Genomic DNA, 24,589 nt, shown 5'->3' with positions numbered 1-24,589 from the left:
TGAGAAAGTGAGTGTGTAAAATTTCAATATTATATTATATACACCATTATGTAACTGTCATGGGGGAAGTTGTGTTTTACCCCACATTGCTGATGTATGTCTAAGTGTCCTTGCTTTTGTACGGAGGCAGCTAGAATAGCTGTTTGCAGAGTAATAAGTTTCTAAATTTATTTCACGATTAGTTTTCTATTCGTTTGGTTTTGTTAAACATATTAATATTTGCACATTGAAATGACAAATGCAACTGAATAGTGATTGGTGTAGGACAGTTTTGGCACGAGAATAATCTTTAATGATAGTTCTGATCATTTTGATCAACCAGTTCCTGCACACTGCTAGGTAGGTATATTAGGAGAGAAGCAGACTGAACAAGGGTTGGTAGTCAGCTATTGGACATGCAGGTCATGTTTAACGCTTCTGACTTCATCATGTGTAAAATGAAGAAATAATTGACTTCTTGCGTCCAGATTGTGTGGCCGTAATAGCAGTTCATTTATGGAGTTGTGTAGTTTGGAAATTTCTGGATTGCTTTGTTGGAAAGAAAACCGCATGTGAACTTTCGGCCTTTGTAAAATAACGCGTGGCACGTTTCGTATTCGTCTATGGAATACTTGGCAAGCAATTTCTTTATTAGAAATCCACTGAAAAGGACTCATATTATAGATCACGTAATAATTCAGGTCAGACTTAAGTACACTTCTGGCCGTATTGCGTGTGTAATGGGTTGCATGAACTGTGAGCAGAGGACAGTGATTATTCTTTTAATTAAATACGGGCTGATGGCAAGTGTTTAATTTTGAACGTAAAGAAATAAAAGAAATCGTTGCAGAATTTTGCTATTTTTCTAAAGAGATGATGCAATCTCCCTTCACCCAAAATTTGTTGCAACATATTACAAGATAGCTTGCTACCATAGTTTACGCAGACTTTGCGAACAGATATTGGCAGTGGTTTTCTTCAACACTGATTTTAACATTGTCTGGATGTATCTACGTAAGCAGAGAAATGGGCTGGTGATCAGACACCGTACTGAGGTAGGTGGAACTTTTGTAGTGCACAGTACGACGAGACGCAGTGATCAAACGATTACGCAACACAACACCACAAACCTTAAACTCCACCGCAGAAGGACGAAGATTAGCAACAATAGATGAGAACAAAAAATTTGCAGATGGCACTTCGTGCGATCCAGCAAGAGACAGATCAAGACTGCTTCCAGAAGTGGAAACTGCATTGTGAGCAGTGTATTAATTGCGGAGGAGAGTATTTTGAAGGAGACCATGCACAACAAAATGTAGGAACATTCTGTGGACAAAGTAATGAAATTGTTTGAACAGACCTCTTATTCTGACACCATGATCTCTTCACCGGACTCGACTTATACCAAATATAAATTTCTCTCATTGTTGATCGTATGGAGCAGGCCAGAAGTGTGCCAGATCTGATGCATAAATTGAAAATTTTAGAAACTTATATTTTCCTTTTGAAATCTATGCTGTTTTACTTTTTCATTCAGCTAGTTTAGAATTCTGCACTGGGTAATACTCCCAAGGTATTTTAACCTATGCGAGATAATCGATAAGAATTTCTTTACTATCCCTGAAAACACTGGCCATAAACTTTCTGCCAGAAAACAGACTTGCTACTGTCCCACCAACTTTACTGCTTTCCACCGATTAGTTCCTGTATGATTTGTTGGGCACACATCTCACCCACAGTAACATACTGAAGTACAAACATCTTGGGGACAGTTTCCTAGTGTAATGTGTAACCAATTAAAATACTCCACTGAAAAGTACTTTGTGCAATTGTAAAACAAAGTCAGTGTTTAAGTAGCTTCAATTTCATCATGTTTATACCCCTTTACTAAAATTGATTGCATTTTGAAGCAGTCAATTTTGTTCTTAATTTGTTCAGTTGCACAGTCATTTCCCTAATGGGCAGTCACAAGGGAAGTAAAGTGAAAATCTGCCAATCGCATGAACACAGTTTTTACACATTTTTCCAAATTTAAACAACTCCAGATCATTTATTTTCCAGTGCATAATTTTTTTAGTGTTGTTGCCGCAACTATGAGAGGTTTATTTGCTTAATTTAAGCTTCTTTTGCTTTAGGATATGAATTTAAGTACCACTTGTGGCTTTCAGTAGTGCACAGATAATCCAATTCTCTTGTCAAAGCACACTGAAACAATCTTAATTTCAATTTGGCTCAATAATCATTATTATGCAATCCTATTGACATCAAATTATTCTAAAGCAAAAGTAAACTAACGGTAATGGAAGGATCTTATATTTCAAGGAATGGAGACAAATATAGAATCAATGAAACAAAATTACAGCCAAGAATCAATTTTACTCACATAAAACTTTAATGCCATCCTACAAAACTTCCTGCAAATTTCAATATTCTGATTATATTTTCCCTTAAAGTCGGGATATGCTCATATTTCATAAAATAAGAAAACAGACAATGTTGAAAATTAATGTAGAGACTTCAGAAGCTGCAGTAATATGATTTATTCTGTTAAGAAATTACTTTTTTCAGCTGCTCAAGTCTATACACTATTTCTTCAGAGTGTTTCAAGATATAACTACCTACATAAATATTTTTTCTAATGTACTCTACACTTACTAATTTGAGAATGTGCATTTGCCACATGCCAAAATTGCTATAATCCAATACATTGGACCAATCATACAAACTGTAAAAACTGAATTTCAAATTGACTAAAAAACCCCAAAGTGGAACAATAAACTGGTATTTTAAACAAAAGAGGCAGTTTTTAAAAGAGTTACATTTAATTACACTGCCTAATGGATGGCAGTTCACCAAATTCTGTGTGTACATAGTTCATTTGATAAGATTTTACATTAACATTTCTCAATCACACCATGCACACAAAATTTCAATCAAGTCACAATAGAATCAACTTTGCTGCAATGGCAATTTGATTCTATAGACATTTTTGAGATCTTCATTGATGGGCACATTGAATGCCTCCAGAACCAGGACCATACTCCTCATCATCACTTGCATAGGCTTCCTGTCTTCCTGATCCTCCCGAACTGCGGTCATTTGGATCATACTCATTGAGATCAACTTCTTCTACGTGCTCTCCTTGAGGTATGTGGAATGTAGGTCGTGGTGGTAACAATTTTTCCAGTTCCTGAGAAAAGTAATCATCTATTAGTTTCTGAACATACTGTCTTCAGTTGACAGTTACCACTTTGTAAACAAAATACAATAAAAATGTACTCTGGGGACTAGATTACAAAGAGCTAGAAAATGAGGTACCCACGAAGCCTTCCCTTGATGAGTTATACACAATCTACTGAACCATGAAATTCTGGCAGCTGTAATTTGCACCTGGGTGACATTCAACTTGGCTATGTTATTGTGACCTCCTGCTAGTCTGACTCATTCCATTATCATTCAACTACAGAACTGATAAAATCTAAGCTTTTTATGCTGGACATGACTAAAATATTTTCATTTTAAACTAATTTTGTGGTTGAGAGTTCCAGGACAAATTCACAAGAGTTTTTGTTCTTGGTAACCTAAGTCCAAGTAATTGTGGAACCACAGTAATTATGATAAGAATAACTGCATATTTTAGACACAGTGAGCAGACAGACTAAGTTTATTAAGCTAGAAACACTAGTGTCCTTACCTTCAATGTTACTTCATTTGCAAAGTTATTGCTTGGGAACAGTACATCAAACTTTATGTATAAGTTTCCCCTTTCAAAGGGATTTCTGTACTGTGGCATTCCTTCATTTTCAATACCCTTTACATCACCTGCAAGAAATTATTTCAATTAAATGATGTTACATGGCATACTTAATTTCCTCATAAATTAACCTACAATACATTATGCAATAATGCAAAACCTCATGGCACTAGTAATTTATTAAATGTTCTGAGACTTCCACAACATCAGCACCCATGGCATAGGTTGCCTCCATGTTCAATGCACCTACAAATATGGAAGAAATATGCCCACACATGGTATACCATGGGTAAAGGTGACATCAGCTGGCAGCTAGAATACATAGGCCATACCAGTGAATTATCAGCAATCATTCCCCTTGCCAAGGAGTGCTTTGACAAATGCTCTTGTCATTTTAACCACTTGACATTGCTGGGAGCTGGAGAACATTTTATTGAATGCTTCATTACTAAGAATTTAGTTAACTATGAACATTAAATCATGTTTATTACAGCTAATGTGTATAAACATGAACAGCATCGCCAATATTCGGAAGACATTAATATGTAAAATATTGCTGTAAACTTTTCCTGCCGACTTTGGTGATTCTTTTTCTAATCATTTACTTCTGTTACTACTAAAATCGTCAACCTACTATTTGTTTACAACATTTGAGTCATCGACATGAAATTACCAAATTTTATTATTAAAGTGTCCAGTGTTTGATTTCAAATTCCCACCAGTCTTAAAAAGGCCTTATATTTGGTGTCATGGGAAACCTATCTGGAAACATTGGATTTAACTGGCACCAACAGTGCACTGATACAACAAACATGAATTGTGGAGACTCACTAGCTTGCTGTAATTATCACCCTCTCACCCTGCTATCACGAACCTCTAACACTATCTAGGCTAAGATGCTTCTTTGCAATCTATGGCGCCAGTGAACTTAAATGTTGTGTGTGTTATTGGTAACCATACAATATTTTTGTTAGTAGCCAGTTTCAAAATGGAGAAAGATGTAGACTGTAAATTGAAAGTAAAGCATATGCAGAAGAACATGGAAACAGAGGCTTAGTGGAATTTCAGCCCTCCACCAACAAAAAAATCATTTGCAATTGGCAGGCTTGTAAAGGAGCTAAAAAATGTGCAAATAAAGGACTGAATACAAAATGGCCAAAATGGGAAGATTTCCATGGGTTTTATTTTAAGGTCAGTTAAGTTTTATAAACTAAGAATTGTAATAAAAATGGTAAAAATATTTTTAAAAAATGACTTAAAAATTAAGGTACATCTTATTCCATAAAAATGGTACGAACTATTTACAATACAATTATTTTCATAACCACAAAATACGCAGAAAATTAAAATTTTAATTTTGTAATTTAATTTCCCACAAAAAAATCTTAAATTTGTCTTTCACTTAAAGATCTGTCAAGATTTTTATGTATGTGGTACTGTATCAAATACTACTTCAGTACTCACCAGATTATTTTAGTTTCCCAAATATTCCAAATACTAAATTACCCAGAATATCAACCAAGTTAAATGAATCAAGATCATGCATACTATGCTCAGCCATTTGTTTCACGTTTGGCTAATTTTATATGTTGCCTGGCACCTGCAACTTTTCAAAATGTTTGGGATCAAAAGTATTTTCCTTTTGAGTAGCTGCCAGACATAGTTGAATATTTTGGAAACAAATTCTGGTGTGTATACACTTTCTAGTCATTCATTCTGACATAAATGCTGGAATGAAGATGATCTAAATAACAAAAAATGTTTGAACAAACGAACAGTACTAATGAATTACCTCACTGCTTCTTCAATGCTGAGGATTTATTGAAGAGTGTTTATGAGAAGCCTGGTAAGGTATGAACAGAATAGCACAGAACACCATTTATCAATGCATTCACTTTAAACAGCTTATGGGCCACTATGTCAAATCACCTAATTTCTGAACACTTTTCCTGCTCGACCTTATGAATTTATGTGAACATTCACACATTGGTAAAGTTTAACATTTGTCAAAGCAATACTGGCTGAGATACAGTTACCTGTTTTCACTCCAAGCATGATTTTGAGCAAATTGAGCATGAATTTCTGGTAACTGAGTTGTTAAACCTCTGGTAATATTTTGTTGAAAGACATGAAAGTGGCCATCTATGAGCCATATTCAATCAAGAAATTTTTTGGCAAAATTGTAAGAAAAAATTGAAAGTTTGGCTTCTTGTATATCAAGGACTAACGGCATGACAAACATGAATCTCGGCATGTAGTAACCTAACATAAGGTTCCCAAATACAGTGTTTCATGTACTACTGAAAATACTGAATAAATTAAATGCAAAAGTTTAAGATATTGTACAAAAATTAAAAATGTTTTCCATCTGATTTTGCAAAGAAACCTATGTTCCATAAGACTTTCCAAACTGGGTTCATTAGCAAGACCATGGTTTTAACCACAGAAAGTATCTGATTATCCGGCTTGGGCTAACAATGCTAGGTAATTTTAAACAAAGTTGGGATTCTTGTATCTCAGAGTAATTGCATTCTAAACATTTAACTTTATACACCATTGCTCTGTGGCACAATGATGTGGGATACCAAATTTCATTAACTTACTATTTTCCAGTAGTATACAAATTTGTCATTAACATGATTTTTTTAAATAGTAAAACTAAGATATATTTGACTTCTTTTATGGTTGCCATTTTCTTAAAAAAGCTTCAAAACCAGTCGTTTGAAACAACATGTTTTAAGCCACCCTTGACAATGGGTTTACTTTCCAACTGGTGCTAACAAAGCTACATAAATTGTGGCGAAGAAGCAGGAAAAAAATCACACTTCCAAAACAGTTTTTACTTCGGCTTCTTACATATCTTCGATTAAAGGCATGGTAAATGTGAAACTTTAGACAACAACAACTTAGCAACATAAGATTTCCCAATGCAAAATATTCACATATTACTGTCCAGATTTCTACAAGATCAGTTCAAAACATTTTCGTAAATATTGCAAAAAACCTATCACAATCGATTTGCTTTTAGAAAATTGTTTTCCATAGCAGATTTCAAACTAATCACAGTTGGAGAGAGCATGTTTTCAAGCATCCAGAAAATCATGGTTTTGAAATGTGCACAAACACCCAAAAATGGGCAAATTTAATGCAATGTACCATAGCAACAAGCTATATTTCAAAAACTCGTTGACCATGTTTTGCTGTACGTTCTTTTTATTTGTATACTGAAAAGTAACACCTCACTATACTGCGTTTGTCCCACCGTGATTCTTCAGTATCATCTGGCTGACCGTATCAATTTCCAGAAATTTGACTGCAAAAAAAATAGGTAAAAATCTCAAAAAATGCAAACTGCAATGCTGAGAAGTTTAAAACCAAAATTCACTTTACTTTTTCCTTGCCACCTATTTGAGATACTCGTACAGATTTGACAAAGGGGGGCTCTGAGCACTATGGGACTTAACATCTTAGGTCATCAGTCCCCTAGAACTTAGAACTACTTAAACCTAACTAACCTAAGGACATCACACACATCCACGCCCGAGGCAGGATTCGAACCTGCGACCGTAGCAGTCCCGCGGTTCCGGACTGCAACGCCTACAACCGCAAGACCACTGCGGCCGGCACAGACTTGACAATCTGTGATAAAGTACTTAATAAATGGCTCAACACACAGACAGGTAACACCACGGCAACTGGGATACCAAATTAAGATATCAAAATACGGGCTAGGCAATTAGGATGAAGAACCAAACTGTGGCTGGTATTGCACAGCTACCTTGTGTTACCAACATGGCAATGGGGTTGCCAGTTCATGTTCTTGAACTGGTAGTGACAATGGCATCATGCACCAATGCAATATGACAAGATATTACTCATCAATTTAAAAATAGGAACCACACACAATAAGATATGGACAACAGGCTGTTGCAATGCAGCCTGTTGCCATGATACAGTCCTAAAATTTAACCATTTTTATGTATTGTTAGTGCACAGTGGACATTCTAATGTGATATTGTGAATGCCTGAAAACATGCTCTTTCCAACTGATTAGTTGTAAATCAGTTATGGAAAACAAGTTCACTAAAAATAGTTTACACGTTATCTTTTTGTAACTTTTACAAAAACCAGGTTTTTAATTTGAACTGATTTTGTAGAAATTTTAAAAGCTGTACATGAGCAATTTTTTATATGGAATACCTTAGGTTGCTAAGTTGTTTTGTCCAGAGTTTCACATTTACCATGCCAAAGTAAAAGCTTTATTTGCAGTGCAATTTTTTCTGGTTACTTTCCCTCAATTTATGAAGCACTGTTAGCAAATGTGGGAAACTAAATCCAATGTCCTGTGGTTGATTCAAGTGAGACTGGTTTGAAGCTTAAATAAAAAAATGGCATTTGTAAAAAGTGTTTAATATACCCTATTTTCAACTTTTCATGAAAATCAAATTTTTAGACTCTTGAGAATAGGTGAATGAAATTTTGTATTCCACATCCTTGTGCTACAGAGCTACTGTGTGTTAAGTTTCATGTTCAGCATGTGATTACAAGATAAAAAAATCTTTAAGTTTATGCTTTTTGTGCCGCTATCATCACACTCAACTGATTCAAATTACTCAGAACTGTTGGCCCTTACTGGACAATCAAATTACTTTCTTGCAGTTAAGACCATAGTGTTTTTCCATGAGCCCAGTTTGATATGTTTCACAGAACAGTTTTTTGCAAAATCAGGTAGAAAATCTGTATTTCTTATCTTTTACTTTGCACTTATTCAGCATTGGAAATTGGTACACATACAAAACTTTATATTTCAGAACCTTGCATTTTCAAGTTACTACATGAGTTTCACATTCTTAATACCTTTAGCCCTGAGATAAAAGAAAACAAAGTTTGAATATTTTTTGGGTGTTTATTTTATGGGCATTTTGCCAAATATTTTCTGGCTGAATATGGCTCAAAATCCCGTATTATTCTTAAGAGAATGCATTCAGTTGAAGATGGCCAAATTTAAAGTCTTTCAATAGAATATTGCACGAGACATAACGACTCAAACTCGCTGGAAATTCACACACTCTGTGCAAGCTTATGCATGTAGTCAAATAAGTGACTATTTTGGCTCGTATTGCTTTGACACGTTACACTTGACCAATGGTCATCAGGGACATGCGTGAATGTTGAAACAAAATTACAACGAAATCTGATGGTCGAGTTGGGAGGCCTAGGTGAGTTGACATATTCCATAAATTTCCCCTATTACTTAGAAAATCATTGCTGTATTAACTTCACTACAAAGAACATTATGTGAGTTGTTAACAGAACTGCCACCCAAAACTCTCACAAGCTTCAAACATGAAGTAACAAATACATCCTATCACATTAAGAATTTAAGAAAACATCTACTGTAACCTAGGACTCCTTGTTTTTGAAACAGTTATGATGCTTTAATTAAAATCAGAGATAAAGTAAAGCAATGCCCATAAAGAACTTAAAAATCAATGGAGTAAGTTTATGGATTATTTTGGAAAGTAGGCTTCATAAAAAAATTTCAGAAGCACCTAACTTCAAATTTCGTCAAGCTTTGTACTTTAAATTAAGAGATTTTCAATAAAACGAACGACCCACTATGCCAACTGCTTCTGTTTAATACTATGCAAGAATATTTTCTTAATACTGAAATACAGTAGTAGTTCACCACTATTAACATAACTCCATGAGCACTCAATCATGGAATATTAAAAAGAGTCATTTTCCAACAGCAAGTCAGAATACCACAATGCACCGAAGCTTCTGTACTGGCAGAAATTAATGAAAACCTGCACAGATAACGTATTTACCCGAGTATGGTAACAATCATAAGGCACCCCCTTTTTCCAAAAGCCTTCCTGAGAAAAAAATATTTTTAAAATATTCTGACTAGTCAAAATTACAAATTTTTTTATTGACAAAGTATTAATAATACTAATAGCAAAGTTGTGGAATCTATCTTCATTGTCACAAATATTCAGCTAGTTATTACAAATGCGTGGCTATTTTTGAGGCTGTGGTTACTGTGGGATCTGAGAACAGATTTTTCTGTCCGAATACATATCAGATTTTGGAGAGTGTTACAATGATCTTATTTCCAAACATATTGTCTACCCACCACTCATCAGTTGCCTAGAACTAGCATCTGACATTTCCACCATACATGATGAGTGTTGGCAACACTGCAGCATGAACCACATGTGCCACCGAACCCTATCTAGACTTTTACAGTCTCCTGCAGAAATGAATACTATTGTTGAATTTTTGTCTAATTTTAAAGTCAATTCAATTACAATACAAATGGATTCAGGCAAACTGCAGTTTAAACATGATAGACACTCCTAAAAAGCAAAAGTATATGGTACAGACTCCCACTGTTGGGAACATGACATTTTTCTGAAACTTTCTGGCAGATTAAAACTGTGTCCCACCGAGACTCGAATTCGAGTCTCAGTCTGACACAGTTTTAATCTGCCAGGAAGTTTCAAATCAGTACACACACTGCTTCAGAGTGAAAATCTCATTCTGTGACATTTTTCTGGCCAGTCACTGCTCCCCTCCCCGCATTTATCTAGTTCTCAAACAGGCTGGTATCACTGTTCCCCCTCCAACTCTTCCACAGTGTTTCTGCAACTGAAAAATATGGACTGCAATATATTCTAGCCTGGTCATATGTAACATCACCAGCTAATACATAAATAGAAGATCGCAGTCACAATTTAGTCCAATTATCGAACTTTCACTCTGCTCACCGTCTAGCAATGTGTTGGTACTTTCTCACCATCTAGCGACATGTTGGTACTATCTCCACAATGGGTTTCGCCGCTTTAATTTATTGTCTAACAATCAGTTCATTTAGTACGATTCATTTCAACTGATAGACATTCAGTCTCCATTGATTTTGCGTATTACTTCACCTGAATGCCACCCTGTTCTAAAGTTGATTAAAAGCTGCTAATGTTATTACCCAGTATTTTAACTTTTGAACAGCACTAATTTCTCATTTGCCATCTATGTAGTGAATCGTTACAGTTTGTCAATTAAATAAAATACTGAGCTGGGTTCAGAATCAATGTTTCTGAAGGACAACATTTCCATTTCTTGGAATGTTACCTTTACTTAAAAAGCAGCATTAATATTTGCATATAGCATACATACATGTTTGAGAACTTTTTGCAAGCCTGTTCAAATACAAGAGTATTTAAGATGATACAAGTCAGTGATATTTCCACCTGTGTTTCACAAAACTATCAAATTTTAAGCGGAGCAACAGACTGTTGTCCAACACCCAGGTCAGTAGCAGACACGAGTGTATTGTCGAGCACTGCTGGAGGCAGACTAGTGTCGAGTGAGCTGTAGTACAAGGTGCATTCAAGTTCTAAGGCCTCCAATTTTTTTTCTAATTAACTACTCACCCGAAATCTATGAAACTTTCGTTACTTCTCGACGTAATCGCTCTGCAGACATACACATTTTTCACAATGCTGACGCCATGATTCCATGGCAGCGGCGAAGGCTTCTTTAGGAGTCTGTTTTGACCACTGGAAAATCACTGAGGCAATAGCAGCACAGCTGGTGAATGTGCGGCCATGGAGAGTGTCTTTCATTGTTGGAAAAAGCCAAAAGTCACTAGGAGCCAGGTCAGGTGAGTAGCGAGCATGAGGAATCACTTCAAAGTTATCACGAAGAAACTGTTGCATAACGTTAGCTCGATGTGCGGGTGCGTTGTCTTGGTGAAACAGCACACGCGCAGCCCTTCCCGGATGCTTTTGTTGCAGTGCAGGAAGGAATTTGTTCTTCAAAACATTTTCGTAGGATGCACGTGTTACCGTAGTGCCCTTTGGAATGCAATGGGTAAGGATTACGCCCTCGCTGTCCCAGAACATGGACACCATTTTTTCAGCACTGGCGGTTACCTGAAATTTTTTTGGTGGCGGTGAATGTGTGTGCTTCCATTGAGCTGATTGGCGCTTTGTTTCTGGATTGGAAAATGGCATCCACATATCAACCATTCTCACAACCGACTAAAAGAAAGTCCCATTCATGCTGTCGTTGCACGTCAACATTGCTTGGCAACATGCCACACGGGCAGGCATGTGGTCGTCCGTCAGCATTCGTGGTACCCACCTGGATGACACTTTTCGCATTTTCAGGTCGTCATGCAGGATTGCGTGCACAGAACCCACAGAAATGCCAACTCTGGAGGCGATCTGTTCAACAGTCATTCGGCGATTCCCCTAAACAATTCTCTCCACTTTCTCGATCGTGTCGTCAGACCGGCTTGTGCGAGCCCGAGGTTGTTTCGGTTTGTTGTCACACGATGTTCTGCCTTCATTAAACTGTCGCACCCACGAACGCACTTTCGACACATCCATAACTCCATCACCACGTCTCCTTCAACTGTCGATGAATTTCAATTGGTTTCACACCACGCAAATTCAGAAAACGAATGATTGCACGCTGTTCAAGTAAGGAAAAGTCGCCATTTTAAGTATTTAAAACAGTTCTCATTCTCGCCGCTGGCGGTAAAATTCCATCTGCCGTACGGTGCTGCCATCTCTGGGACGTATTGACAATGAACGCGGCCTCATTTTAAAACAATGCGCATGTTTCTATCTCTTTCCAGTCCGGAGAAAAAAAATCGGAGGCCTTAGAACTTGAATGCACCTCGTACTGGAGAGACAGGCAAGAATGGTGGTCGAGTGAGTAGTAAACGGTAAATTCACCAGATGACAACAAATGAGCGCATCCCCCTGATCGTCGTGGGGTTCACCCTCATCGATACCGATTCACAGGTGGTATGAAACCAAAAGTGACAAGTGCCGAATTAGGTGTTTCATGTCAACCGCGTCGGCAAGCGACAACCGTGGATTGTGGTGAGGATTGTTGTGAATGTTAACCATCATCATTGCATGTGACTAAGTACATAAAATCAGCAACCAGTAAAAGATATAACCGTAATTAGACATGTAAGGCGAAGGTAGCAACTGACTCAGAATTTGTGTGTTAGTAGAAAATACATATCACTTTGTACATCGCAACCTTTATGGTCTCTAATAATAGACAAACTTTCACTCATTAGCTATTCCGTCTCAGAACAGCGACACTCAGTTGAAATACCCCCAAAACCACAGCAGAAAAATAGATAGCCTTTCATCCATTAAGCACACGGTCATAATCATAATTAACTGTTTGGCAGCTTCAGTAAATCACACACAAAACCCAATTAAGTGGCTAGTACATAGTTTTTGGCATATATCTTGCAATAGCTCCACCACACAAATCAAATGCCACATGCAATTTTGAGCCTGTTCAAATGTGATTATCGTTTACCCATCCCTGACCTTCTGAATTCTTCAAAATAAATATGCAGGTGAACTCAAAAGCCAAGACACCATCTATAAATGTAATATAACCCCATTACACTATTAAACAATGTAAAAATGTTAACCTCAGCAAAGCTGGTTGAATCTGAATAAAAGACCTAGCATTTCTCAAATGAAGAATTTGGGAAAACCCTCTTCTAATCGGATAAATATGGTTAATTAACAATTCCAACAGTCAAAGAGTCTCATGATGCCGAGGGAGTTAAATCAGGAAATGAAGTTTTAAACAAGTTTTGCTGTTGGAGCAGTCAATTTACAAATAGAAGCATACAAGATACAGACTGATAATAGGAATAAAAGGATCCATCAGAAGGAAAGGAAAAGGGAGAAAATGTAAACACTGAACCAATTATCCAAAAGAATTCATGTGAAGTGTAGAAATTTTTGAAATGTAGTGCTACAAAAGACAGGTCAAGATTACATGGGTAAACAGAGCAGTTAATTCAGAGATGCTGCATTGAATTTCTGGAAAGAGCTTCATGGCACAATGTGATTAAGAAGGGTTAGGTGGGCAAGATATCTTGATGCAGTAAGAAACAGTTAACCAAATGATTGAAGTTTGGAGATAAAAATTGCTGATAAAGAGTCCAAGGGTTGAATGTGGGTCACTAAATAGTGGAACAGTGGTCCTCATTTGAAAGAAATCTTGCAAATGTTTTCCCTACTGATAGAACTGTACAAAATTTGAGCTCTAGATATGAAATTCAAGTGTTTTAAGAGACTTCCAATGGGGAAGCAGCAAAACGTCGTGCTAACTCCTATAATCATGTGCTGACTCAGAAATGAAATCAAGAATGTAACGGGGATATATTAGAGGCACAAAGTTGTGTGTTCAGTACAATTATATAATTTCAGGGTGCTGCCATTCACTTAAACTTGAGAGGATCATACTACAGTTTCCTTCCATTACCATCATTGTACAAAGCCTCTGTGGAGCCTATAGGAACTGCCAGTTTCTCATGGACCTCATTCTGGCTTGTTTAATACTTCTGACCTTGGAAAACATTTTGAACCTTTTAAACTTTTGCTGCTCTCACTTAACAGAGTGCTGCAGCACTTTTTGCCATGTTTTGTTACTGCAAAAGGATCACATCACTGCTATTACACAAATTTGAACTGAGGAGCAAAGCCTCAGGATAGGATGGACAGGCACGCACAATACACAGTTCCAGTCACACACTGGCTAACAATCTGTTTTTTAATTGTTGCTAGCAAGCTATTCTAATGTAAATTTGTTTCCTGTAGTTACATAAAACGTTTTAAGTATTAAAGACAAAATTACAGAATCTAAAAATTAATTATATCTATGAAACATCACATATAAGTAACATTTTGCAAAAGTATAATGCACAAAACAATTCACAATGGGTGGACAAGAGTATGGAATGGGGATTGGAGAAAGGACAGGAAGGCGATGTAGCTTAAGGTGTCAGCTATGTCACACTATAGCTGTTCAGGTTGGTGGGTCTTTATGCAGGAGACATAACCTTCAGTAACCAGACAAAAATCACTAAAATGGTACCACTGAAACAGCACTCTTCTTGAGAATTGTGAAAGATGAGTGTGGAGAAGATCAGGCTGCCACACTGTAGGTGTTTTGTGTATATGACCCAAAATAAGGGAGGAGACTGATTAAGTTAGACACTAGTTCACGGCTGTAGAATTAACTTATGAAAAACTAATGCATAAGGGCCTCTTTACATAATGTGCGTGGTGTGATAACAATTTATGTTTCCAATGTTTTCTTGATGTTTATCACTCAAAAATTATTAATCATACAACAAAATTATTGTATGTGCCTGTTGCATTCAATTCATATCCAATGTAATGAATGTAGTTCTCAGTTCTTGTCAAATGCAAAAGGCAAGAATAAAGGAAAAAAATTGTTTTGGCCCAGGCACTTCCTTTACCACCAGACTAACTGATTATGCACTATCTTGTACAATTCTGTTTTAATGAATGACACGTAGATCCATAATTTCAACATCTCTCATATGAATGGCAACCAGGACAAATGGTTTTAGTGCAAGATAGTTGGCAACTCAAACCACATCACAACCGCCCTCTTCAGTTTCTTTGCTAAATCTGAAGTCCAATTCTGTACACCATAAGCTGTGAAGCCCTTGCAAATTTGTTATTCTCTTGTAAAGCAATGCAGAAACTGCTGTGTAATAAAATTTATTCATACTGTCAATGTCATTTACTGTGAGGACTTTGCTGCTTTATCTTTTCTTTGGGACACACACTTCAATTCCATCAATAGTGCAGTGTCTCCCTCCTGCCATAATTTGCACACCATTTTCCTTTCTCATTCCACAAATTTCCCACCTGCAATGTCACTGTTTTCTCATTCTGATCAATATAAGTTTAATTTTGTTAAAGCAAGCTTTAAGTGTCAGGTAACAACACAAACTACACTGGCTGGAGTGTGACTGCCCCTAATAACATGACCTGATTACTTCCAACTACTGCTGAGTACAAAGTTTACCTCGCCATGTGACAGGTCACAGTAGCTTTCTGCAAATATGAACACAGTTGCACATGATAAGAATGGAAAGCTGCATCAAACTAATCTAGTCTCTGAAAGGAAGACAACAATGACTACAGTATCCCTGCAGTGAGCCTCGATAACACACCAGACTGCCAGGTAACAGTGCCACATTTAATCTTTGCTTTGTGAAAGTACTGTGTAATCTTAAAACTATCACAATATTTTCAGAACAAAAAAGATTATTTTTACAATTGTTAAACTACTTAACAGCCAAAACTGCATTTGCCCTAAGTACTTTGAGTGACTGCTCTTATTAGTAATACGTGCTCTATGTTTTCACACGCTTTGTTTTAATAATCAAAGGAGCTATGATGATACCTTACACTAACTCCTTATTTAAAATTACTACACCAAGGAGTTACTATTAAATGGAATACATAACCAACCTCAAAAAATATTTTAGTTGTTTAGAAAGGTAGTGGATTTTAGTGTAGATAAAGCATCAATGGTAAACTGTCATTTGTAATTATACAGACACACAATGCACAAAGGAACAGGAGAATAAAAAACAAGCAATGTTCCACACAATAGCTATTAGTCTAATTTTACTTCCAGACTACAGTTGTCAAGGATGGTTATGTACATGTCCATATACAAATCCATACTGTCCCATTACATCAGGAGAGTATTTAAAATGAGAATAGGAAAACTAATATTCCATAAAAAAGGGAGGAGATTAGTGTTTAATGTCCCATCGACAACAAGATCATTAGAGAGAGCACAAGCTTGGATTAGAAAGGACAGAAGGAAATTGACTGCCTTTTCAAAGGAACCATTCCGGCATTTGCCTCAAGCGATTTAGGGAGAAACCCTTATCTGGATGGCCAGACACGGTTTGTTCTCCCAAATCCAAGTCCAATGTGCTAACCACTATGCTACCTCACTCTGTATTCCATTAAAAAATAACCAACATCAGAGAAATGCTTAAGCGTGTAAAACAAAACATGTTTTGTAAAACATAAGAGCACTATTTAAACACATTACCCGGAAGAAAATTTAGAACAAAATATTCAGCAGTATAGATTCTAAATTTGCTGTTTTTCTGAAATCACTGCAATACAACAAAAAATCTGGACCAAGTAATATCAATAATCAAAACATTGAAGTAACTAATACAAAGCTAGTAAAGTAGACTAGACAGAAGTATTGGAACACTAAAGCAATACATGTATTAACCAACTCAAAGGTTTTGATACATTGGAATTTTAAGTAGCAATTTAAGTTACAGGGGTACATCACTTCCCGTGAATCCTAAAGTTTTACAGATATGGTAGCAGATCATTCATACATCTGATGACTTCACTTCTAAAATAATTATGCCTTACTACAGAAGCCCTACAGAAGTATAACTCAGTACAATAGTTGTGCACAACTTACAAACACACAATGCATATACTGGATGTTCTATTTATCTGACAACTGCTTATGCAGTGCAGTAGATACCACGCAGCAAGCGCTCCATTGCCAGCGATTAGAGGCCGTGTCACCTGTCTACTGCTGAGGTAGGACGACTAAATTTACAATATAAGCAAACAAATTTTGTACTCGTCCATATCATGCAAAGGAGATGCTGGAACTGCCTGCTATTTTTTCCAAGCAATTCTTACATCTACTGAAGGTATTATTAATCACACGATGAAATACTCTCCAAGATACTGAATTATCTGATTCATGGATATTATCCTTGAGTTCCTCTATAGGGTGAGGATTTGTTGTGTACACTTTGTCCTTCAGTGCACATCACAAAGATCGCATGGAGGTAAATCAGGACTTCTAGTGGGCCAGATATTGTTACTAATCACTCTCATTGAATACATTAAGAATTAAGTGCAAAGGAACATTGGCAGTATGAGCCCTTGCATAATCCTGTTGAAAACATATGAAGCTTCATTCTCTTTCTCTCAGCCATTAAAAAAAACAGTTGCAAATTGTATTGCACATATCTTTGACGTTAACTGTCAGTAAAAAAATGGGCCTATTATTCTGTCACCACTAACTGCACACTACACCCATTTTTCTGATCATGACAGGGTTCCTCACAAAGCACCACAGGTCTATCTGCACTCCAATGCCAGTAGTTTTGAGAACAAACATACCCGGGTAAATGGAACACGCCTCACCTGAAAACAGAATGAGCCAAGGATCCATTTCTCAATCATGCACTTGTTTTAAAACCCATTCGAAAAACTTAACTGTGTGCAGGATCACCAGGTTGAAATTGTACTATTGATACTTTACAAGGCCTTAACACTAGCAGCTTAGCACCTCTTCGTACAGAGGTGCACGACGTGCGTTTGTTGTGAAAGACATCTACAAGACTTTAGGGGAATTTTCCAGGTGATATGCAATGCCTTCGAGACAAGCTTCTGTGAGCACTGTACATTTCCGTTTACAGTTCTTAAGCACTTCCCTTTTTACAAACTTTATTCACTAATTTGTGACTGCATCATGACTGAACCATAACACCTCGAAACTTCCATTTCAACAATCTCCAAACATGACAAGCGGACACTGTACACATATACGAATCTTAGATACATGCTCGTTGTGGAACTGAATAACTCACTCTTGCCATTATTGCGTTCGCAAAACTTCACTGTTACACTCGTGATGCCTGTTCACTGCTAGAATGACACTGGTCAACAAAGCAGTTGTGTACGTATGTACAACCTTCAGGCACCCCCCCCCCCCCCCACACACACACACACGGGAGGGGGGGGCATAGTGCGGTGAAGGGGGACCCATTTGACCGGCAATTTAAAGACACAGCACTCTCTTAACTGTTTACTTCAAAACAAGTCAGTGTAATAAGGAAAATCCCCTGCACCTGCAGTTGGGCTGAGCATGGCAGCACAGCTACATCAACCAATCACATGTTATTTTGTAAACAGTCTACAGCAATGATTCAGTGTTGTCACAGCCCTGTAGGTGGCTCGTGTTTCTGGCTGCAACTGCCTTTCTTCTCTGCTGAAAGCTGAAAACAGCACAGTTAGCTGTCGGGGATCTTCTCATGCCGAACTACTATAGCCAGATGAATAACAAGATGAAAGAAGAGATTTTTAGTGCTATAACTGTAATGGGTTTTCTTGTGATAACCCAGTGTATGTGTTCCAAAACTGTTCAATTAGTGAAGATTTAATTATTTTAATTATTGTGTATGTAAAATTTGTCAAAGATTCCCATGATAAGATCCTGACTAATGATAGGGACATAGCTGAGATGGAAAGAGTACTTTCGACAGCTGCTAAATTGTGATTAATCCAAACTGCAGTTTAATTTCCAGTCCCCAATTACAGCCAATGCAGACTATCCCCTACCTACCCTGGATGAGAAAAACCAGAATCAGACACCTTAAACAGAATAAGAGTCCACGTGAAGATGGAATACAGACTGAAATGATCCTGACAGGAGAGAAACTTGCAGAAAAAATACACCAACTGATACATGCAATATGGACCAAAGAAGAACTACCAGGAGAATGAAAAAAGCTCCGATTTGTCAGATACGTAAGAATGGCGACAAACTGAAATGTGACAACTATCGAGGAATCGCCCTGCTTAATGTCTGCTATAAGATCCTGTCCAATTTCCTCATACATAGAATTCAGCCAGTGGCAGAATCGGTGATTGGGGAGTACCAGGGAGGTTTCCGGCCAGGATGGTCAACAGTAGCTCACATCGTCAGTCTCCGGCAGCTCACTGAGAAACTGGGTGAATATGGTAAAGATTGCATATTTTATTCGTTGATTTTAAGAAGGCCTATGATTGCATACATTGCAAGAGCCTGCTCAACTGTAAGATCTGGCAAATCAGAAACTCATCAATCTGATAAAGATCTGTCTGACGCGAGATCTTCCAAGAGAACGAAGGGATTGAAATCGAAGGAAAGAGACTGGCATACTTAGCCTATGCAGACGACATCTGTTTACTCTCTAGGTCGGAAGAGGAGTTGGAGCAAATGACCAATGCACTAAAGGAAGCTGCCAGCAAATTTGGGCTAAACATAAAGCCAAGGCAGAGTACCTCGTTATGACGCGTGGTCATTTTCAGAATGCTGATCATCTACAATCACTGCAGGTTGGGGACCAGTCCTACAAGAGTGCAAGAATTCAAATACCTAGGGGCACTTTTCACTGAGAACTCGTCATGTGAAGCAGAGATCAATGCCAGGCAGGCCAGGCAGGAAACCGATCTTACCACAGCCTAGCACAACTGCTTCGGTCCAGATATCTCTCCAGGCATTCAAGATTCGACTGTACAAAACCCTGATCCAGCCTGTTCTATATAGCTGTGAGACATGGAGTATCTGGAAATAGAACTTCATAAGCTCCTTGTTTTGAGAGAAAAGTGCTTCGGAAGATCTTTGGTCCGGTTCTGGATGCAGATACAGGGGAATGGAGGATCAGATATAACCACGAGCTTGAACTATACCAGCAGCCCAACATAGCGGGAACTGTCAAAGCCAAACAAATGCAGTGGGCCGGCCATGTGGCCCGGATGGAGGATCACAGATGGCCTCGGAAGCTCCTGGATTTCACACCTACAGGAAAGAGACTGCCAGGGAGACCCAAGAAGAGTTGGAGGGATGGACTCCATGAAGATTTAAATTACGTGTCAATAGATGTGAATGTATGGTGGATAGCAGCAATGGACAGAATACAGTGGAGGAGGAAACTTTTAGATGCGTGCGGTCCACCTGAAAATTTTATTACAGAGCAACACAATGATTATGAACATTTGATTTAGTTCCAAAAACTATAGTGTTTGCTGCTCCCATCATCCTAATTTTTTTAATCTTTTTTGTCTTGGCATTTCATTTTTCTCTTGCATCAAGATTTCTTCAAATGGCTCTGAGCACTATGGGACTTAACTGCTGAGGTCATCAGTCCACTAGAACTTAGAACTACTTAAACCTAACTAATGTACGGACATCACACACATCCATGCCTGAGGCAGAATTCGAACCTGCAACCGTAGCGGTCGCTCGGTTCCACACTGAAGTGCCAAGATTTCTTCCAATACTTTGAATGATATTGATAGTTTTATCTCAAAATTTATAACATTTTCCAGAACTGTATCAATGATTTACAGTCAAGTTCACAGCAAACAATTTTTGTTGTCAATGAAATACAATCATTTTCACTTTATTGATACAAACAACTATGTAAAATATTAATACATAATTACAGTGCCAAATATTAATACAGAATTACAGTAAGTCCAAGAACCTAATACTTCCAAACAATTTAATAACTGATTCAGCTTTTATTTGTTTTTATACTCAGGGAAAAGTTATGGAGCATTACTAACCTGGTTTAATAACCTGTCCTGGAGGATGCTTTATGACAAGATCACGCCCATCAAGATGTTTAAGTGTCATCTCAAAGCCACAGAGAGCTTCAGTAAGAGAAAGTGCATGGGTGATAACTAGATCATCACCAGTTCGTTGGAATTTATCGTGTGGTTTTTGTTGAAGAACTATAATTACATCCCCTGGTTCAACATCAGGCTAGAAATTTAAAAACAATTATTGTCATATCATTAACAAATAAGAAAAGCTACTAATCATTATATAACAAACCTGTTGGTCCCCTTCTCCACGAAAGTATATTTTCTGACTTTCCTTCATTCCCTTATCAACATGGACTTCTAGTATTTTTGTTTCATTCACAACTTTTTTACCCCTGCATGCTACACAACGATCCTTCTCGTGTATGACCTCACCTGTAAAATGCAACTGATTACAAACATTCGTGTATTGTCATAATTAAAAATCACACTTTATTTTACAGGCTGATATAACAGATTAAAAGGAAAATAGCAGAAAATTTGTGGTGCTTCTGTGGATACTGCCCATCACATGTATGCAGATGTGTGAAATATCAAACTTTGAGCCTTCTTACAATTTTGTCCAAATTTCCATTCCTGTAAAGAGCTGGTGGGTGTCAAACTCTCGAGTTCTGAATTATGAAGTAAGCAGACGAAGTATACTGTTGAGCACTGGCAACAAAGAATATGTCCTACCACAATAACAAACTAATTGGCCAGTCTAAGGCTTTTCATATATTGTCATACAATACAGAAATCTTTGAAGATACTCCATCAATATAAAATACACCATTCAGTTTAGAATAGTTAACCACTTCCAGAACTTTTACACTAAGTAACAAAGAGAATTTCAACCATTTTCGGAAGACCTTTTTCCTGATGAGTTCAGTACTTTAAAGGCAATACTTTAAATGCATTAGCTGTAAATTTCTTTCTGCTTCAATTAATGGCAGTTACAAGGTTGGAGTGCTTACCTTCACCACCACATGTTGGACATCTTGACTGCAGTTGCTGCGTCATTCCAGGTCCCAACTGTCTATAGGTAACTTTAAAACCACAACCAGCACATGTTCGGCATGTATGCGTTGTACCTGCTCTTCCTCCTTTCCTTTAACATAAACAGCATGATAATATAAAACCATTAACACAAATGAAATTCACAGATCAGTTTTTTTAGTACTTACCCACCGCAAGTTGTACAGATGACATTCTTACTAAGCTGCAATTTGGATGTTTTACCATTGTACAGATCTTCTAGGGAGACCCTGGAACAATCAAATGGATTAATTTGGACTGAAGCAGTGATTTCTGCTGATTATTACACTGGTCATACACTGTGAGAACAACAATGATAAAAGCCATTAAAATATGAAGTAACAATGTTCAACTATCAAGAAAATTTTGTTTTCTTAACTCTTAGAACAAGTTCACAAGGTGACATAATAAACGTCATGAAATTTTGCAGTGAATTGTGGAAACTAATAAAAATCAGAACTATAAAGTATAGACACTCAACTGTAAGTAACTCCATCTATAGCAATTGTGGAAGTATCACTATTTTCGTGCCATCACGTGTATGCATCATGGAGCTCTGCTGGTTCTACATCTACATCTACATTTATACTCCGCAAGCCACCCAACGGTGTGTGGCGGAGGGCACTTTACGTGCCACTGTCATTATCTCCCTTTCCTGTTCCAGTCGCGTATGGTTCGCGGGAAGAACGACTGTCTGAAAGCCTCTGTGCGCGCTCTAATCTCTCTAATTTTACATTCGTGATCTCCTCGGCAGGTATAAGTAGGGGGAAGCAATATATTCGATACCTCATCCAGAAACGCACCCTCTCGAAACCTGGCGAGCAAGCTACACCGCGATGCAGAGCGCCTCTCTTGCAGAGTCTGCCACTTGAGTTTGTTAAACATCTCCGTAACGCTATCACGGTTACCAAATAACCCTGTGACGAAACGCGCCGCTCTTCTTTGGATCTTCTCTATCTCCTCCGTCAACCCGATCTGGTACGGATCCCACACTGATGAGCAATACTCAAGTATAGGTCGAACGAGTGTTTTGTAAGCCACCTCCTTTGTTGATGGACTACATTTTCTAAGGACTCTCCCAATGAATCTCAACCTGGTACCCGCCTTACCAACAATTAATTTTATATGATCATTCCACTTCAAATCGTTCCGCACGCATACTCCCAGATATTTTACAGAAGTAACTGCTACCAGTGTTTGTTCCGCTATCATATAATCATACAATAAAGGATCCTTCTTTCTATGTATTCGCAATACATTACATTTGTCTATGTTAAGGGTCAGTTGCCACTCCCTGCACCAAGTGCCTATCCGCTGCAGATCTTCCTGCATTTCGCTACAATTTTCTAATGCTGCAACTTCTCTGTATACTACAGCATCATCCGCGAAAAGCCGCATGGAACTTCCGACACTATCTACTAGGTCATTTATATATATTGTGAAAAGCAATGGTCCCATAACACTCCCCTGTGGCACGCCAGAGGTTACTTTAACGTCTGTAGATGTCTCTCCATTGAGAACAACATGCTGTGTTCTGTTTGCTAAAAACTCTTCAATCCAGCCACACAGCTGGTCTGATATTCCGTAGGCTCTTACTTTGTTTATCAGACGACAGTGCGGAACTGTATCGAACGCCTTCCGGAAGTCAAGGAAAATGGCATCTACCTGGGAGCCTGTATCTAATATTTTCTGGGTTTCATGAACAAATAATGCGAGTTGGGTTTCACACGATCGCTGTTTCCGGAATCCATGTTGATTCCTACATAGTAGATTCTGAGTTTCCAAAAACGACATGATACTCGAGCAAAAGACATGTTCTAAAATTCTACAACAGACATGTTCTAAAATTCTAGTTGCTAGTTGCTAGTTATTACAGAAACTCCTTGAGTTCACCTCACCTCAGAGCTGTGTTGGTTACACATTTATGGTTTAGATGTACTCTACTAGGATTGTCATACTTCTGCGAAGTTTTAATTTTTTTTTTTAATTTCCAAATGACATGTTTTATGAACATGGCAGCAGAGTGTACTTTGTCAAGTTTTCTTTAAGTGTGACAATTGTAGCAGATTCCAGCAATAACTGGCCATGACAAGTGCAAACAACACTACTGGCCAACTAAGGACAAAACTGAAAAACTCACTGAGGAAGAACATCAGGGAACTGGGAGAATTATAATTAGAACTATTTTAAAGTTTGACAAAATCTTTGACATTGTCACTGACGACCTGATCAAGCTACAGGACAGTGAGCAAAATTATAAATCTATCTTGCTAGATGGAACAAGACTAAAAAAGTAAGGAAACTGCCAATGCTATTACTTGACATCAAGCCTTTACTTCCTGTTGGGGAATGGAAAATCACCAAGGATATTTGATTTATGATGTTCATTCACCCAAAAACATTATCTGCTCAGGCACAAATTTCATAGTTGTGTGAAGCACATGGCAGTGCACACTGCCATCCAGCCAAATTTGATGAGACACACACAACTTCCTTTGTTAGACAAGCCAACTGACCAATGACCTTTCTGCACAAT

The 24,589-nt window shown here is 37.7% G+C and overlaps 1 protein-coding gene across 1 annotated transcript in view; it reads right to left on the bottom strand.

The window, feature by feature from the left end:
• Nucleotides 1-2,335: 2,335 nt before the first annotated feature.
• The window catches only part of LOC126161788 (dnaJ homolog subfamily A member 2-like), a 36,210-nt gene continuing 13,956 nt past the window's right edge, over nucleotides 2,336-24,589 (bottom strand). The window contains exons 3-8 of the mRNA XM_049917861.1: nucleotides 22,203-22,283; nucleotides 21,993-22,126; nucleotides 21,272-21,414; nucleotides 21,001-21,199; nucleotides 3,674-3,801; nucleotides 2,336-3,169 (exon numbers count right to left, since the gene is read on the bottom strand). Coding sequence (XP_049773818.1) covers nucleotides 2,978-3,169; nucleotides 3,674-3,801; nucleotides 21,001-21,199; nucleotides 21,272-21,414; nucleotides 21,993-22,126; nucleotides 22,203-22,283 — 877 coding nt within the window. The 3' untranslated portion in view covers nucleotides 2,336-2,977. The remainder of the gene's footprint in view (nucleotides 3,170-3,673; nucleotides 3,802-21,000; nucleotides 21,200-21,271; nucleotides 21,415-21,992; nucleotides 22,127-22,202; nucleotides 22,284-24,589) is intronic.

Source organism: Schistocerca cancellata, chromosome 2, assembly GCF_023864275.1.
Source record: "Schistocerca cancellata isolate TAMUIC-IGC-003103 chromosome 2, iqSchCanc2.1, whole genome shotgun sequence".
Taxonomy (NCBI): domain Eukaryota; kingdom Metazoa; phylum Arthropoda; class Insecta; order Orthoptera; family Acrididae; genus Schistocerca; species Schistocerca cancellata.
The sequence above is the reverse complement of the archived record's forward strand: the minus strand, read 5'-3'. Positions and strand labels throughout refer to the sequence as shown.